Source organism: Juglans regia, chromosome 7 (assembly GCF_001411555.2).
Source record: "Juglans regia cultivar Chandler chromosome 7, Walnut 2.0, whole genome shotgun sequence".
Classification (NCBI taxonomy): domain Eukaryota; kingdom Viridiplantae; phylum Streptophyta; class Magnoliopsida; order Fagales; family Juglandaceae; genus Juglans; species Juglans regia.
Window position 1 is genome coordinate 37,382,610 of NC_049907.1, and position 19,749 is coordinate 37,402,358.

The following is a 19,749-nucleotide window of genomic DNA, read 5'->3' on the forward strand; positions in this document are numbered from 1 at the left end:
GAATTCATCAAACTCACCTCCGCAAAACTCCATACCATTGTTAGTGCGAAGTCGCTTTATTTTCTTGCCCGTCTGATTTTCAATCAAAGCTTTCCACTGTTTGAAGTTAACAAATACATTGCTTTTCTGTTTCAGAAAGTAAACCCAAACCTTCCGTGAGAAATCATCAATGAATGTAAGCAAATACTGAGCTCCACCTTTTGACGGGACGGAAGATGGGCCCCAAAGATCAGAATGAATATAGTACACAGAACTTTTGGTTCTGTAAACCCCTGTAGAGAACTGAACCCTGCACTGTTTTCCAAACACACAGTGTTCACAGAAATCCAGTTTCTCTATCTTCTGATCACATAGCAAACCTTGCTTACTCAAAATTGACATCCCCTTCTCACTCATATGACCCAAACGCATATGCCACAAACGGGTGACATCTGAATCTGGATCATCTGAAACAGACACTGCAGCTACACCTGTCACTGTAGAGCCCTGAAGGAAATAAAGATCATTTGTCTTATCTCCTTTCATCACAACCATAGAGCCCTTACTGACTCTGATAGCTCCACCTTCACCAGTGTACTTGTAGTCCAGAGAATCAAGAGTACCCAAAGAAATAAGATTCTTTTTCAACTCTGGAATGTGTCGAACATTAGACAATGTCCTGACAATTCCATCAAACATCTTAATTCTGACTGAACCAATTCCAACAATTCTACAAGCCATATCATTCCCTAACAGAACGGAGCCTCCGTTGACTGATTCATAGTTAGTGAACCAGTCCCTCTTGGGACACATATGAAGGTGCAAGCTGAGTCCATGACCCACTTGTCACTAAAGCGACTACTGGAGTCGCTAATGGCTAGAACAAGATCTGAGTCGTTAGACCTATCATCAGCAACACTAATGGCATTAGAGGAACTAGTGCCGTCCTCTTTGTTTTTCAATTTTGGACACTCATTTTTGTAGTGACCAAACTTATGGCAGTAATGACATTTGACGTTTTTCTTACTAAACGTTGTTTGTGAACTGCCCCTGGATTTCCCCTTATTCTTCTATGAACCCTTGTCATTCGATCTACCCCTGCTTGAGGATTTAACAAACAAGCCTCTAGCTTGTTCATTAGTGTTCTTCACACTCAATTTATTCCTCAACTCTTTAGAATTCAAATCAAATTTTACATCTACCAAGGAAATTGTATTTCTACCATACAACATGGAATTCACAAAGTTCTCAAAAGATATGGATAATGAACATAAAATAATTAACGCTTGATCTTTTTCTTCAAGCTTAATATCTATATTCTTCAGATCCATAATGATTTTATTAAATTCATCTAGGTGTTCAGAAATAAGAGTACCTTCCTTCATTTTGAGAGTGTATAACTGTTATTTCAAATACAAACGGTTGGTGAGAGATCTCTTCATGTACAAATTCTCAAGTGCCGACCAGAGACCAGTTGTAGTCTCCTCGTCAGCAACTTCTCTTAAAACTCCATCAGATAGTGACAAAAGAATAGTACTGTGTACCTTTTCTTCTTCTTCTTTTGAAGGAGCCGGAGAATCGTCAGATACCGACACTTCTAATACTTTTGACAAGCTCTGTTGTCGTAGTAAAGCCTTCATCTTGATGCGCCGTAGATTGAAACTGTTCTGACCGTCAAATTTCTCAACTTCGAACTTAGCCATAGCCATCCCACCAGATCACCCTGAGCCAATCTTTGACACCAGTTTGTTGGGAATAACTGTATATCTAAGACTAACTCGAAGTATAGTAGCGGAAATAAACGAAAGAAATTGATGACAATCACACAGAAAGAACACCAAGATTTAAGTGGTTTGACTCAAAATGAGCCTACGTCCACTGGTGGGGTCGGTATCGAAAATTTCACGATCAACAAAGATGGAATACAGAAGAATAATACAAAACTTCACAAAGATGTTATCTCTCAAACTCACTCTAAACTTCTCTCTCAAGAAATCACTTAAAACAAGACAAAAAAGGATTTCTGAAGTCTATGGAAAAGGGAGGCGCCGTTTGGTATTTATAGGAACAGTGAGAATTCACTTCTGTGAACATTGGCTCGAGCGAACACTCGAGCGAGTGTCGAGCAAACGTAGGTTTTGTACACTTCGCTCAAGCCAACAGTTGAGCGATGTCGAGCGAAGCTCTCTGACTTGGATATCGCTCGAGCTGCATGTCGAGCGAGGGTTGAGCGAAGGTCTCTGCCTGAATTCGCTCGAGTTGGGTGTCGAGCGAGGATCGAGCAAACTCTCTGTCTGAATTCGCTCGAGCTGGATGTCGAGCGAATGTCAAGCGAAGCTCTCTATCTTCATATCGCTCGAGCTGAATCTCGAGCGATGCTTGAGCGAAGCTCTCATCGCTCGAGATTCAGCTCTCTGCCTGATTTCGCTCGAGCTGAGTGAACCTCCGCTCGAGTGAACATACGACACATGCACTGTTCCATCTGAATTCAAGCCACCTCTTAACATATAACTTTCCTAATCTTTTAGTATCATAAAAATCTCTAATTATTCCAATTCTTGAGTTTGATTGAGTTTTCCCAAAACTCAAATGTACTGTAGAAAAAATCTACACGCATACAAATTTGGGATGATTCATAAGATTTAAAAATGGGTTATCTCAGAGTCCAAACGCTCAATTACATTTAAACATTTGTGTTATTTTTTGTTGATAAATCGCCAATTCATTTTAGTGATATTATATAATTAAATTTAGAGAGACAAAGTCTGAAAGATGTATCATTAAAGAATAATGCTATAAATTAGGTCAAATTTTGTTATGTGATAAATTTGTAGTCATTGAAGAATGATATTAATCATTTCAATATGTCTCAATGTAACATCAAATATTTAATACATAAATAAGAACTATAAAATAATTTTGAACCATTTGATGCATTTCTCATAAAATATATGATTGAAATGATGGATAATAGTCATTAGATTTTATATTTATTTTTTGTTGAGATAAGATTTTTTATTTATTTGATTCAAGAGTTACTAATATCGTTGCATCCATATGAATATTAATGTATTAATATATGAAATATTTTTGGGAGTAGCCACTATTTCGCTACATCCGGTGCACACTTGAAGTGGGTAGCAAACGCACTGTTTCATTGAGTGAGTTGAGAGTGAGACGAATTCGAGAGATAACTCATAGATGAGAGAGACGATGAGAGATGAGAGATGAGAGATGAGGGATAGTCGAAGAGAGAGAAATTTGATGAGAGAGAGTCGAGGAGAGAGAGAGCCGAGAGCGAGAGATGCAATGAGAGATAAAGACGATGAGGAATGAGAGATCTGATGAAAGAGAAAGCTGATGAAAGAGAAAAAGAGATAAAAGGTCTGTTGCGTTCCGCATAAAAAAAAAAAGAAAAAAAAAAAAAAGAGTAGATACGTAACGTGCTACGACAGCTCTTAATATAAATGTCCAAATCGCCATTGTATTAATCGAAACTCACAACGATGATTTTTCACAGCCACATCATTTTCTCTCTCGGAAAGATAATTAGCAGGATGAAGACTACGTTTGTACATTAAATTTAAGATGATATAATTTGTGAATAATAATAATAAATAATAAATTAAAAATAATAAATAATATATAAATAATAATAAATTAAATAATAATTAAAAATAATAATTAATTTATAAATAATAACCAAATTACTTCACTTACCAGCTTAAACCAATCGTCTTGTTTTGTCCTTTGAATTTAATTTTGGTAAATTTGTCTCTCTCTCTCTCACCCCGCTTTTTAACATCCGTCGTGTCTACCGTACCCAATACTCGCATCTCTCCGTTGTCGCAATTCACCGGAGCGTCCAGCGCTCTCTGGCTCTGGCTCTGCGAATTCATTTGTCTATAATACGAGCGTTCGACGATCAAATTCCCTTATGAATCGCTTTCCCTCTCTTCGTGTCCAGGGATCGTAAACTCGACGGTGCTATCCAAGACTGCTACTAGTCGGTTCGATTCCGAGCTCATGGAATCACCTGGTCAGCTTCTCTATCCATGCACCTCATTTTTTTCTCTATGCATCTCCTAATTATTTTAGGTTTTTAACTCTCAACCTCAGTTTGATGCGCTAATTATTTCCGACTCAGCGTGTCTGATCTGTTTCTAAGTCTGAAAACTCGAATTCTTAATCATCTAAGAATATATTTGTGTGCGTGTACACCACACACACACACACACACACACACACAAACGAAGCCCATGAAGGCAAGTCTTTTTGTTTATTTGATATTTGCTTACGTGCCTTAACATGATAGCTTGGATCCGTAGATCTTCTTGTTCGTGCTATTTGCTAACATTTGTAGCATCCATAAGCTCCGGCATTTTCATTATGAGGTAGCTACAACTGTAATGCATTTGTCCAAATCTCCGTTGATTGCTACTTAAACAAGCCTGATGTGTTTTTTATGATCACGACACTTGACATTGGTGCATGTGTTCCCATGCCGGTATTTCAGAAAAAAAGGATTGTTGAGATCCGACACGTTGAAATCAAATCCATCTCTTAAAATTCGTGTCAATATAGATCTAGGCGTAACATGGTTTAAACGTCATAGGAACACATGGTGCTAGGGATGAATTTTATTTATGCGGCTCTACGAGGATGCCATGGATAGAAGCCGTCTCATGCAAAAAATTGGTGGAAGAAAATGTATATTTATGACCTTTTACTCTGATTGCAATGAGGATAACCTAATTTTCAATGGATGAAAGGACTAAGACTCTTAATGGCAATAACGGTGCTAGTAATTATAGCAATCTTCATTATCAAAATAAATATGAAGAAAACTGCGGCCAAATAGAGTGGGCATTTGGTTGAGGAACCACTAACTTACACAATGCTCACATGTATGATGGTTTATTTGAATTTATTGGAGGTTTAATGTATAATATGCAGTGAGATTTTCCGTGTAGTTTTGGCTCAAGCGATTTATCCAACAAACACCAGTTTCAGCAAGGATATTTTTTATCTTAGATTTTGTACCTGTCTTCCACCAACAGAACCTCTACTATAGAACCGGGATTTCATGAGGGCATACATCAAGGGCGTATGTTGTTGAGAAGAAACTTTAGCTTGAAGTGGAACTAGGTATAAAAGGTGTTTGTGAGAGTCTCAAGTTGAAAAAATCGTCAGTAAAGAAACTTTCATCAATTAAAGATAGAAGAAAGTTACCACAAATTGAAGGAAAACATCTTATCTCTAGTTGATGCTGCGACTTTCTCTGCAAAACCTGTCTGGGGTGTGACAACCTAATGTTAAAAAAAGGACAACCTCGTGTGCAAAAGACAGATTCCAAATTATGCTAGTTAGCTAGCTGCATACTCATTTACTCAGCAGTCTGTTTAGTCCTTTAGGAACTTGAGATAGAGAGAGAAGGTCGTAGACAACGAAAAACTGAATTGGATTCAGTTGTAAAATGAAAGCAAATATTACATTTGCAGAATCCCCTATCACCTATATTTTATGTATGCACACATTTGTAGAGGCAAAATTAACTTTTGTTAATATGAAAAAAAAAAGATTGTTGTTACTGCTCCCTCCAGAAATAAAGTGAAGAAAACGAATGCATGGTACGATAAACACTTAGATCCACACAAGGTGGATATGGTGCCTTCTAGAAGACTAGAAGTCTCTTCTGTGCATGGTGCTTTGTCAGCAAAAGAAGTCGGCAATATAGTAGACACTCAGGCATTTATGTTCTTATTTCATTTTTGCTTCCACAAAGTTGTTTACTTCTTAATATGGCAGGCAAAAAGTCATTTTTTTGTTAATATGGCTGTCATAGTTCATTTTATGTTATGGTAAAATTGACAGATGTCAGATTCTGTTTTTTAATTAACTAGCTTTCTTCTTACTATTTATTCACAAAGCAAAAGCTCTTACTCTTTTAGTTTTCTTGTCACATGAATACTACCATATCTGTTACTTCGAAAAATCTTGCTTCAATTATGGTGTCATTCTAATATTATGCATGCTTTTCATTTTTCCTGGTGCTGTGTTGCAGTCCGGAATGGGAGGGATACATCTGTGATTGTTCTTACACTGGATACTGGTGAAGTATATATCATTGCTAGCTTGTCTTCCAGGACTGATACTCAGGTGATATATGTCGATCCAACAACTGGTGCCTTGCGCTACAATGCAAAATTGGGTGTTGATATTTTTGAATCTGAAAAAAAGGCTTTAGATTACATTACAAATGGATCACAATGGCTGTATAAGAATTTAACATATGCCAGGGCGATTTTGGGTTATGCCGCCCTGGGAAACTTTGGTTTGCTACTTGTTGCAACGAAGTTAATTGCAAGCATTCCAAACCTGCCCGGTGGAGGGTGTGTATATACGGTGATTGAGAGCCAGTGGATCAAAATATCACTTCAAAATCCTCAACCCCAAGGTAAAGGAGAAGTGAAGAATGTTCAAGAATTAACCGAGCTTGATATTGATGGAAAGCACTACTTTTGTGAGACAAGAGATATCACTCGGCCTTTCCCGAGTCGTCTTCCCTTGCAAAAGCCTGACGATGAATTTGTTTGGAATGGATGGTTTTCAATGCCTTTCAAAACCATTGGGCTGCCACAGCATTGTGTCACTCTGCTGCAGGTTTTGCTTCATGCTTGGTATCTTCAAATTGATGCTCATCTGACTGTTGTTCTTTCAAAATGTCTAGCTTTTAAGCGAGCTCCTCTATATGTTCTTGCTACAGTTAACATAGGCCCATTGTAGTATGCTTTGTATTTTGTAGTTGCATATACATATCTATACAAATAATATTAAGTGACAAGCTATGAATTTCCCTCCATATTAGGAGCTGAACTCCATCTTAGTTATGAAAAACTCATTCAACTGATGGATAAAAAGCATTTTGGTAACATACAATTGAGGGTTAGACATTTCTCAATTCATTGCTCTTGGTGGTAAAGCATGCATGTAATAATATGTCTTTCTACAAGCAAAGTCAATCTTAATCTGGACTGTGATTAGCATATTGTTCTGCTAGGGGGTTCAAAAATATTTGAATGAGGTCAAGTTAAGCCACATTTTTTGATGTCCTCTTTTTCAAACCTGCTATCTCATAGGTCAGGTTGAAGTTGTCTAATCATACCTTGCTGGCTAATTTTCAAATTTGGATATTCTAGTGACCTTCTCTGTAACTGGTAATAAAGGGGGGAAAACAATGTTGTTCTGCTTCCTGATGCTTTTATATCCAGGAATTTGGTACTGCTGCATTATTTTTTAATCGTTTCTTCCTATGTTTAAGCATTTATTGCTAAATGCTTGGGAAGAAGCCATTAGACGTGTATATACATATATGTTTGTGGGGGTGTGTGTCTTTGTGTGTCCCCATGAAGGAATTTAATTCAGTCAGCAGTGCTTGTTAGAAAGAACAAGTTCAAATTGCCACCATGTATTACTTATCAGTCTGCCTATTACAATCAATTATTACTGATGTGTCCCAAATTGCCATCAGAAATTACTTAATTTGTCTACCTATTAGAATTAATTATTTCTGAAAATTTGACTTTTTTTAACAACTAATTGAAGGTTATATTGAAAAATGCAAAAGGTATAGCCTAGATACACAAGAAGTATACAAGAGGAACACCTAAGTAGAAGTAGGAAAATGTTTTTATGTGATGTTAAAAATTTATTTCTCTGGAATTTATTTTTGATAGGTTTCTCTGGAATTTATTTAGACAATGTTTTTGTTATCTATAAATCATTATCACTTGGATATAGTTAAGTTGTGACTTCTCTTGTTTGGCTGTTGTCACTATCCATGTGTGCTTTCACAGTCCATTTTTGTGGTTAAGCCATGACTTCTCTTGCTTGAATCTTATCACTATTCATGTGTGCTTTCATATTCCATTCTTTTTTTAAAATTGATGTTATCTTTTTTCCTCTGCCAATTCACTTTCATAATGATTTACCTGCCCTGCATTTGGGAGTATTTGTTTAGCTATATTTAATGTTTAAGATCTTTACAATAATGTGTAGGGGTTTGCAGAATGTCGAAGTTTTGGAAGCTCAGGTCAGCTAGAAGGGATTGTTGCTCTCACTGCTCGTCGTAGCAGACTGCATCCTGGCACTCGATATTTGGCTAGGGGATTAAATTCGTGTTTTAGCACAGGTCTGCAACACATTAACAACTTTTGAAATTGAATTGCATTGTTATGGAATTTGCTAAGTTAGTTTGGTCAATTGGTAGAAGCTCCCTACAAAAGCTTTTACCAATTAGAAACCAAAAAACTTCTGAAAGTTATCTTTTGGTTTCTAATACTCATTTGTTCACTTCATTTAAACCCACAAAGTGATAATTTACATCTCAACAATCCAGTTACCACATTGTCTCTAGTTTGGAATTAATTGACTAATTAACAACATTGACAATTTTTTGTGAATTTTCATTTTATAAGTAGATGAAGTTGAAAGGAAAAAGGGTGATACCTAAGTACACAAGATATTCACTTAACTCAAAAAAAGTAAAAAGAGCAAGAAAATCATACCATGTTGGCTAGTTTTCAAATTTGGATATTGTGGTGACCTTTATTGCACTTATGCCAAAGAAGGAAGGATCTTTGGATGTGAAGGATTTCCACCTCATTAGCCTTGTTAATAGGATGTACAAAATCATATCCAAAGTTTTTGCTAACTGCTTGAGCATGGTTTTGGAGAAAATTATTATCTCTAAGCCTCATAATGCTTTTGTCAAAGGTAGACAAATTTTGGACTTAGTGCTAATTGCTCATGAATGCTTGGAGAGTAGAATGAAGTTGGGTGTGCCAGGTATCTTATGTAAGTTGGGCACAGAGAAGGCTTTCGACCACTTAAATTAGAATTTCCCTTTTTTTTTTTCAAAAAGAAGATTTATTTGGGAGATGTGGTTTCGAGGAGAGGTGGTGTAGTTGGATCAAGTATTGTGTATCCATGACCCGCTTCTCAGTTTTGGTGAACGACACTCCCGTTGGTTTCTTTAATATTTCTCGTGGATTGAGACAAAGGGATCTGTGTCTCCCTTCCTTTTTGTCATAGCATGGACGCTCTTAGTCTGATGTTGGGGGACGCTCTTAGTCTGATGTTGGGGGCCGCTATTGGTGGTGTGTTCTTGGGAGGTTTAAATAAGGTGCCCTAACAATGGTTTTGTCAATGTTTCTCATCTTCTTTTTGCAGTTGGCACTCTTATTTTTTTCAAGGTAGAACATGGCCATGTTCAATTGTTAAGGGTTCTCTTGCTTTTCTTTGAGATTGTCTCGGGCCTTAAGGTGAACCTTGTGAAGTCTGAGATGGTCCAGTGGGAGTGCTAGGGGGTTTGGTGCTCAAATGAAGTGAGAGGCGCACATGTTGCAAGATTGTAGAAATACATTAGGAGTAGTTGGGCAGATTTGGCCCGTCATGTTAGTTTCGTGATTGGCTAGGGCTCCAAAATTAGTTTCTAGCATGATGACTCTTGGTCTGGTGGTACAACCCTTAAGGTTTCATTCCCCACTGTCTAATGGATCACCCATAATCAGGATGCTTCGGTTGCGGATCTCTTGGATATCTCTAATGGATTGCCATTGTGGAATGTGCGTTTTCTTAGAGCTGCGCAGGATTGGAAGATTGGTGCTATTTCTGATCTGTTCAATTTGGCAACCAATAAGAGTGTGACATGTGGCACTCTTATTAAAAAAATAATAAAATCAGAAAAATCAAAATAAAAATATTTTAAAATAAATGAGAAAACTAAAAACTTAAAAATGTAAAATAATTAAATTTATAAAAAAAGAGACGATTTTTGGGGAGGCCCTCCCCGCTGGAAGGGGGATCCCTTCCACAGGGCCGCAACGGGGTGGCTGGGAAGCCACCCTGTGGTGGTCTGGTGGTGGCCAGCCCCACAGTGGTTGATCTAGCCTTAGGCAGCCAAATTGGCCACCTATAGTGGTTTTCATAGCCATCGCGGGGTGGCTTATTGTTCACCCCGCAGGGCCCTGTGAAGGGATCCTCTCCCTAGAATTGTTTTTTTTTTTAAATTAATTACTTATGCTTTTAAGATTCCTAATTATTTTATTTGTTTTTAATTTTTACAGAATTTTTATTTTGATTTTTAAGATTTTATTATTTCTTAAGGGTGCCACATGTCGCATTTTGATTGCTTGCCATGTGGCAACCTTGTTGTTAGATGAATTGATGGGAGATGCACAAAAGGATCTAATTGCAAAAATTTGCATACCCAAAGGGTAAATTATAAAAATTTGAAACTGAGGGTGTGATTTGCAAACAGACTTCAACCCATGGACTAATTTTATAATTAACCCTATCATAGTTCTTTTCCTTGGAAGTGCATTTGGAGGAGTAAAGTGCCTTCCAATGTTGCTTTCTTTGGTTGGACGACCTCTCTTGGGAAAATCCTGACAATTGACAACCTTTTTTTTTTATCGGTAAACAAAATTTTTATTGATCAATAGGGATAGGCAATAGCCCAATTATACGAGAAGAGTGGGCTTATTGTTGTGGATTGGTTCTATATGTGTAAAAAATGTGGTGAATTGGTGGATCATTCATTACTTCATTGCAAGGTGGCAAGGGTATTTTGGGATGCAATTTTTAGAAGGTCTATACCATAGTTTTAAATTCTGTTCCAGCCGGAATTTTCCTTTCCGGTGTTGTATCTGGTACACTATACCTCCTCGTTTCGTTTCACTCCAAATTCAGGCCCTTTTCGGTCCGTTTTGGCCATTCCAGTCAAATTCCAGCCATTCTTGCCCCTATTCGTTTCAGACTGTTTTTGTAATTTTCTTGTGCTTGGATGACATTTTTATAAATTTTAAATCTAGATGGTATTTAGTTAATTCTAGAATATAAAATGGATTTATATAATTTTAATTTTTTGTAACTTTAGATATGTCCTCTCATTCTCTCATTTTTTTAAATATCATTACTTTTAATAATTTCTCTATTATTTTATTTTTTTCTTTGTTTTTTGTGTCTCAACTCAAGTTTGTAATTTTTTCAACGAATATTCATTTTATAAATCTTCAATTCTTCCATATATTTACACATATACATGATACACACTTATATATATATATGTATTTATTCCATTAGTTGTTAGTTTATATATACATATAAATATTTATATGTACTATATATTTAATAACAAAACGGTAAACTGGAATGCACCAGTACCGAAATATTCCGTTTCAGTACTTAAACCGGAATGATCACCGAAACTGAATTTAAAACATTGGTCTATACTGGCATGGGTGATGCCTAGGAGGGTTGTGGATCTTTTTGTTTGTTGGAGAGGTGTTCGGGGTGTTTCTCATACTGCTGCTGTATGGAATTTATTCCTTTATGCCTCATGTGGTGCATTTGGCTTGAAAGGAACAGCAGAAACTTTGAAGATCGAGAGCGCTCTTTGGACGAATTGAGATGTTTCTTTTTCCACACTTTAATTCTATGGGCTTTGGCCAATGGGACTAGCGTTCATGATTTTCTTGCATGGGCTACGCCTATTTACTTGATTCACTATTGTGATAGTCACTATTGTATACACGAGCTACGCATATTTACTTGATTCAATAAAACTTCATTCTTATTTATAAAAAATAAATTAGAAAACTAGAATTAGGAAAGCAGTTATAGGCAGCCATCTAGTGGTAAAAAGGTTTTGAAAAAAAATGCCTTTAGTTATGCAATCGTTTTCTCAGCCTTTTTTTACAAGTAAAGATACCAGATTTTAATGAAGTGTGCCATGAGCGCAACCCAACTATGTAAGAACTATACAAAGGAACACTTGTAGTTAAAGGAAAGAAAGAGAACAATAAGCCATTTTTCTAGTTCTCAGCTTGTAAATAGGCTTTCACTTTCGTATACTTCTTGTGTACTTGGGCTTTGCCTATTTACTTGTTTTGGTAAAATCTTTCTTATAAAAAAGCCATAAAGTCAACAAAGGAAGAAAAAGAAGTATTGTTGTGGGCAGTTGTCCAATCATATAGAAATCTAAGCATGGAGGTTTTAACTCTAGTAGTGTTCTCTCATAGTCTTCAAAATTGTGGATGCTACGTTCCTTCCATATGCTCTACATTATGCACAAAAAAGAACCATCCTCTGGTCAATAATTCCACCACCATTTGTGGCACCACCTAGTCAATCTCAAAAAGGTGGAAGATCGCATATCGCAAAACCCTAGCCAGTTCACGACAAAGCGACAATTGGTTGATGGTTTCCCTGCACTTCTTTTTTTCTTTGTTGTTTTTTTTTTTCCCTGTTTCCTTGTCTGGGTACATTGGGTACTGCCAGGACATATGTTGCATTTATCTATTGGTTAGCATGGGAGACTTAGAGTCAAAAGGGGATGTCTGGCATGGAAAACTGTTCCCTTTTGTTCCTTAGGGATTGTTTGGACCTAGAGTAGGTGCAGTCTTGATAGGAAAGAGGCACCTGCTTGTGAAATTAAAGCAGGTGTCCTTGTTGATGCTTAACTGCTTCACTTGATCTTTGTTTTTTCAGCACCTCTTTTTTTTTTTTTTGTTGTTTTTTTTTTTTTTTTGCTTTTACAGATTCTCTTTCTTGTAGACGTTCGTAAGTCTGTACAAAATTAGGTTTGGTACTTGTACAACTGTTTGTGATAAAGCTTGGAGAAGTAGTTGACTGACGTGTTTTTTTTTTTGCATTTATAAAAAAAAAAGTAGTTGACTGACGTGTTTTATCTTTATGTAATAAAGCTTTGGTACTTGTACAACTGTTTGTGATCATAGTCCTTACAAGGCATTTTTACAATTCTGTACCACTTGGAGAAGTAACTACGAGTTTATATGTATATTTTATTCCCAAATATTTTCAGTTCTGTGTCTGCCATTACATTTTATTGCCTGTTCTTATCTCAGCTGTTTGTTTTGTTCCCTATAATTTTCTTTGAACTTAAGAAGAATATGTACTTGATAGGAAATGAAGTTGAGTGTGAGCAACTTGTATGGGTCCCCAAAAGGGCTGGTCAGAGTGTTCCTTTTAACACACATATTTGGCGACGTGGCACAATTCCAATCTGGTGGGGAGCAGAATTAAAGATCACTGCAGCAGAAGCAGAAATATATGTTTCAGAGGTCGATCCTTATAAAGGAAGCTCACAGTATTATCAGAGGTTGAGTAAAAGGTATGATGCTCGAAGTTTAGATGTTGGTGTTGGGGGGAGTCAGAATAGAAAAGCTCTGGTTCCAATTGTATGCATCAACTTGCTTAGGAATGGAGAAGGAAAGTCAGAGTCTATTTTAGTTCAGCATTTTGAGGAATCTTTGAATTATATCAGATCAACTGGAAAACTTCCTTATACTCGAATTCATTTAATAAACTATGATTGGCATGCCAGTATAAAGTTAAAAGGTGAACAACTAACAATTGAAGGATTGTGGAAACTTCTAAAAGCACCCACTGTATCTATTGGCATTTCTGAAGGGGATTATTTGCCTTCACGGCAGCGAATCAAGGACTGCAGAGGTGAAATCATATATAATGATGACTATGAAGGTGCCTTCTGCATAAGATCACATCAAAATGGAGTGATACGTTTCAACTGTGCAGATTCTTTGGATAGAACCAATGCCGCTAGTTATTTTGGTTCCCTCCAAGTTTTTGTGGAGCAATGTAGGCGGCTGGGAATATCGCTTGATAGTGATCTGGCATTAGGTTATCAGTCAATGAATAATTATGGTGGTTATACTGCTCCATTGCCTCCAGGTTGGGAGAAACGTTCTGATGCAGTGACAGGGAAAACATATTATATCGATCACAATACTAAGACCACAACATGGATGCATCCCTGCCCAGATAAACCTTGGAAGAGATTTGATATGACATTTGAGGAGTTCAAGCGATCAACAATTCTTTCTCCAGTATTGCAGTTGGCTGATATTTTTCTGCTTGCTGGTGATATTCATGCAACACTTTATACTGGTTCTAAAGCTATGCATAGCCAAATCCTTAGCATATTTAATGAGGATGCTGGGAAGTTTAAACAGTTTTCTGCCGCACAAAATATGAAAATTACTTTGCAGAGAAGATATAAAAATGCAGTTGTAGATAGTTCTCGTCAAAAGCAGTTGGAGATGTTTCTTGGGATGAGGCTTTTCAAGCATCTTCCATCACTTCCTGTTCAACCTCTAAATGTACGTTATTCTAGGATTTTTCTGAATTAGCGGTAATAGTGTTTTATTTGTTTATATCTTTCTGCAGTCTCTATATTCTTGTTAGTTTGTTTCATAATTGCCATAGTTTTGCTTGAATAGTTGCTACGTTATTCTTTATTTATTTCTACAGCTTTTTGTCAACTTTCCCTTTAATTATGTCTCTCTTTCTCTCGTGATTTTATTGAATGGATTGAAATTTATGATAAACAGTCATCAAATGTTGAATCATGATGTCAATTAAGATGTTTCATATGGTTGTTGTGTTGCTAAAAGTATGGTACTCCTGTGGATCATTTGTCATTTTCTATTTCTAGTTTGATGGGTTATAATTACTCATCCATTAACGTTTTATACTTTTTTTTTGTCTCTCTTATAACCTCAATAAAAATTTTATGCATTCTGAATTTATTATAGCATTACTTTGTTCTTTCAATCATTACATACTATTTTTTGGGTTTTGAAGGCGCAACTTATGCTTAAACCACCAAAACTGCTAGGCATGAAAATTGATATTATCTTTGATGCATTGATAATGAAAAGTTGGTGGAAATTGGGAGGGAATTATAATGCGTAACTAGCCAGATATGAATGGAGCTATTTGCAGATGATGACCTTTCTACTCTGGGTGTATGTGTGTGTTCAACTCTATAATGCACAACGCATAACAAACTTATGGTATGGATCCCTAATTGCTAACTTTGTCAAGGTTAGAGAGTCTAGGGGTGTCAAATCGTGTTAACGGGTCGTGTTCGTGTCGTGTCAAGACAGGAACATTATACTATATGGGTTAACACGAACACGATCCGTTAAGTTTAAAGTGTCAAAATTTCAAACCTTAACACGACCCATTAAAATAACAGGTTGACACGAAACGACACGATATGACCCATTATTAATTAATAAGAAAATGGGTCGATATGACACAACCCATTTCGACCCATTTCAACCTGTTTTACATTAAAATTAAAATCATAATATCTTTCAAAATTATAAAACTAACTCCAAAATTACAATCAAGATTCCAAATAATAAAAACACTTAAGGCTGCATTTGGTTCCCAAATTCAGCTGAGTTCAATCTAATTATTTTAAACTGAGTCTAACATCCAAACACTCAATTCTCAAATTACTAAACTCATCCCAACTCAAAATCTTCTTACACGTGGGACCCACAACATTTTTCAACTTAAAACATCTTTATACGTGGGATCCACAACCTTTTTCAATTTTTCATAAAAAGTACTAAACTCATCTTAACATCTAAACACACTTTAAACTCAGTTTAGATGGGCCCCACATAACTCCTTTCACTACTCAACTCACTACTATTCATAAAGAACTCAACTCAGCTGAACTGAGCTCAACATCCAAGCGCAACCTAAAATTAAAATTCTAGCAATACCAAATATGAGAGTATAACTTTTTTTTTTTGATCGGTAAATGAGAGTATAACTTCATAAGTCCAAAATTACAATACAAACTATAAAAATATAAACATAGTGTAATAATATTAATGTTACAATCCCAATAATGATAAATACAAATCTAAACAATTTTAGAACTTGGAGGAAGTGAATGGTCTCCCTCTGAATCCAGAGTCAACTTCTCCTCCAATCTCTGCGGTACACTTCCTGCTGCAAATAAAAGAACAGAGACAAAGAAGATTATCATTTCCTTAATTGTAACAAGTTCATCATTTCATAATCAAGAAAGTCCGAAGACCCAAGAACTTATATACCCACTTGAATTTGGCTATTCCATTCAAAACGAATTCCCGCATTGAATTATCCAAATACTATATATATAATAATAAAATATTAATAATTTTAGCCAACTGCTTTTATTATGTATTGTTTGCCTAAAATAAAACCTGATTTGTTCTAAATGTTCTCAAGTGTGGTAAAGAATTGCTATGTATGTGTCACGTGACAACAGAATAAATGTTCATCAGCGTAGTGAGATTGAAATCAAATACAACACCTCGGCTGGGCAGCACCTAGGCACCTGCATTTTATATTACATCTACCTAATCTCTCCAACAAATGTAGTGAGATTGAAAAGCAAAATCAGCCAGTCATACTTCTGTATTATACAATTAACAACCCAACTGTATTATAGGCTATAGCAGTACCACCAGCAGCTTCAATCTCAGAAAAATTAAACAAATACTTTCAACAAGCACCCGTTTCAGCTCATAATAATAATAATAAAACAAACACAAGCAGTTTCAACAAACAGGTTGTAAATTTTTTTGTACTCTGCTGCTAGTAAACACAAAAAACAAGCTATTGTTACTTGTGTTTACTATGAGCTGGGTACTCCAGGAAACATATGCTTAGCATCTAAATGATCTTCTTTGGTTGTACTTGAAGGAAAACGCTTTCAATCAAAATAAAATAAAACAAAATGAGTCTGAGCTTAAACGATTGGAAAAGAAAGATACAGTATTTAACATTGATTCCTGCTTAAAAGTTTCAAGAATGTTCTTCATGAGATGGAGTTTTATATAGGTACCGAGTACCTATCAAAATTATTTAACCCCAAGGGGTTGGCCCAAGTGGTGAAGACTTTGGTCTTGGGGTATCATTCCCTTCAAAGTCTAAGGTTCAACACCTCATGGGTGCAAACGATCCTTTGGGGCCACACCCCTTGGTGAAAAGCCAGCGATTTAACCAGTTCTATGTAGGGAAACTTCTGAGGGTGCGGTGTACGAGACCGGGGTTTACTCTGCAGAGGTGGGTCCGAAGGGCCCTGCATTGGAGAGGTTTCCCGACATAAAAAAAAAAAATTTATATATGTACCGAGTAATTTTGTGAAATCTATGACATGAGGGTTTCTTACAGAAAAATGAAATCTATGTTATTGTATTTAGGTTCTTTCATGACTTTGACAAGAGGGTTTTTACAAAAATGAAATTTATGTTTTGTGAAAGGAGAAGGGCTCGGCTCTCATATTTAGGTTTTCCATTTCATGACTTCGACAAAAGGGATTCTGATAAAAAAAACTCATGAAATCTCAATATGGTTTTGGAAGGGAAGAAGAAACACAGAGGAAACAAAGATCCAAGCAGATCCAAACCCAACCCACTAACTAATCAAAGATTTTTAGCACAAATCAAAGTGTAGCCAATGAATCGCACCATAACACTAGCTGATGTTTAGCACAAACTAAAAAGTGCGTACATTGAACATATGTTTAGCATATCCAAGCAGTTTTTTAGCAGCTGTTCATACCTTAGAGGTGGGTATGGGGGCGGTAGGAGGCTTTGAGAGATGGGAGGCAGAGTGGAGGCGACATGAGAGTGGCAGGGCGTGAGGTGAGGGGAGGGGAGGGGAGGCGTGAGGAGCAGAGAGGTGAAGAATCTGAGTGAGGAGTGAGGCCGTTGTGAGAGAGGACATAGGGATTTTGGTTTTATGTTTGTAAGGGTATAAATGTAATTTTGAGTAAATTTCTTAACAGGTCATAATGGGTTGACCCGTTAGTGACCGTTAAGCAATCGTATTTTAACGGGTCAACCCGTTTTGACCCAAACCCGTTAAGGCTAAACTCAAATTTGCTTTTATCGTATTGTGTTCGTGTTGGGTTAACGGGTCATGTCATATATTGCCACCCCTAAGAGAGTCTGACTTTGAACAGCCTTATCAGGAGATAGATCGTAGATCTAAGTTGCTTGAAATATATAGTATTCTCCCCCCTTGTCTCTCGCAATCATCCATAGTAGGGGTGGGCTCCGACTTCGATCGGAGGAGCTCGGAACTCCAATTGGAGTAGCAACTGGGTTTTTTCAGGCCCAGTTGCCCTACTTAGGCCTAGTTTTCCTATTGAGAAAATGGATTCCGAATTTCCGATTGGCCCAATATTAACGCCTGTTTAATAATGTAAAAACATAATTAAAAACATCTAAAATACTGTAAAAAATAAGTTAAAAAACTAAAATTTAAATACAATAACTAAATCAAACTACAAATCGCAAACTATAAATTTAAATTTAAAACTACAAATCACAATAAATTTAAATTTACAACACCAAAATATTGAATGTTGTCATAAATTTCATTCAAATGTGAAATAGCTGCAATGGCCAATGCCCCGCATCAGTCTTGGACAGTCCATGCATTCGAGTCAATGACTTGATATACTTGATAGTGCTTTTCAATTTTCCTGCATGAAGTTTTAACTTTTATTGATCAGATGCACTATTTTTTCTTTAGTCATTTAACTATAGACTTCTAAACCATCAACCAAGACTCTAAGTGATATTATGAACTCACCTCCACCTCTAAGGCTTCGTTTGGTTTCTAAACATCTCTCAACTCATATCAACTCATTATTACAACTTTTTCAAATCCCAACATAAAATATAATAAACAATTCAACTTTTTCAAATTTCAAAATAATAATAATATTAAAAAATAATATTCTAACAATATTTTATCATCTCAACTCAACTCAATTTAACTCACTTCAACATCCAAACGCAACCTAACTCTAACGAGTTTTGCATGATGGTAATCATCCCATGGTGCATTGGTTTCAGACTCTCAGTCATCCGCAATTAGTCTGGGGTTCACAGTTAGTCTACAAAATCATATAAATTATAAATTAAATAATGAAAACATTAAAATTATGTAAATAATCATTTGATTTGATTTAAGACTTAATTATAAGTAAAGAAAGATTGCATAAACAAATAGGCTTTGAGGAAAGTGGAGACTGAGAGTATAACTGAGAAAATAATATATTAAGATTTGTTTTTGATTCATTAACAAAAATTGCACCTTCATTATCACCCGAAGTCCCTAAACTCTAGAAAAATGTTTCTTCAAATAACAATTATCAAGCATAAAACCGGAGTACACAGGATAGTCACCAAAATTCTGATGAACTGCAGAATAATTAAACATGTCTCATAACTCAGCAACATTTCACAATTCACAGTTTCATTTTCACAAACACCTTCCCTGCATACACTGGTGCCATTTCACAGTGTTCCACTCCATCGTAATCCATTCCATTTTATATTTACAAGCAACCCAATAGCCAACAACTAGACCCAAAACAACTGTTATAATGTAAAACATCAAATAATTCCAGGCAACCCAACATCATGGCAAAAAATAAAAATTGCAAAAATTAATTAATTTAGGGCTCGGAGTCTCGGACTACACTTATGAGTTACGACATCGCAAAGGCTAAACGGCGCAAACGACAGCAAGATCACGACGGCAAACGGGAATGGAGCAACAAAGACTCAGAGAGGGATCATAGAAGATTCAGAGAATCAAAAGAAGGGAAAGAGAGTGAGGGGAAGAAGGAAGAAGGGGGGTCCTGCGTTTTGGACCCCCGTGTGAAGAAACGACGTCGTTCCACATTAAGTGGAATGGCGTCGTTTAGTTATTTTATTTTATTTTTAAATTCGGATGTAAAATGATCGTTTTACATCTGGATTTTTTTAAAAAACCGCTAGAGTCGAAATCGGAGCGGAGGTCGGACGGAGTCGGAGTGGGCGGAGGGTTTGCACAGCCCTAATCCATAGTGTTCTAAGT

The 19,749-nt window shown here is 36.4% G+C and overlaps 1 protein-coding gene across 1 annotated transcript in view; it reads left to right on the top strand.

Moving 5' to 3' along the window:
• Positions 1 to 3,758: 3,758 nt before the first annotated feature.
• LOC109014353 (probable phosphoinositide phosphatase SAC9) overlaps positions 3,759 to 19,749 on the top strand; it is a 43,612-nt gene continuing 27,621 nt past the window's right edge. Inside the window, exons 1-4 of the mRNA XM_018996787.2 lie at positions 3,759 to 4,018; positions 6,044 to 6,642; positions 8,038 to 8,170; positions 12,967 to 14,183. Of these exons, the coding sequence (XP_018852332.2) occupies positions 4,006 to 4,018; positions 6,044 to 6,642; positions 8,038 to 8,170; positions 12,967 to 14,183 (1,962 nt within the window). The 5' untranslated portion in view covers positions 3,759 to 4,005. The remainder of the gene's footprint in view (positions 4,019 to 6,043; positions 6,643 to 8,037; positions 8,171 to 12,966; positions 14,184 to 19,749) is intronic.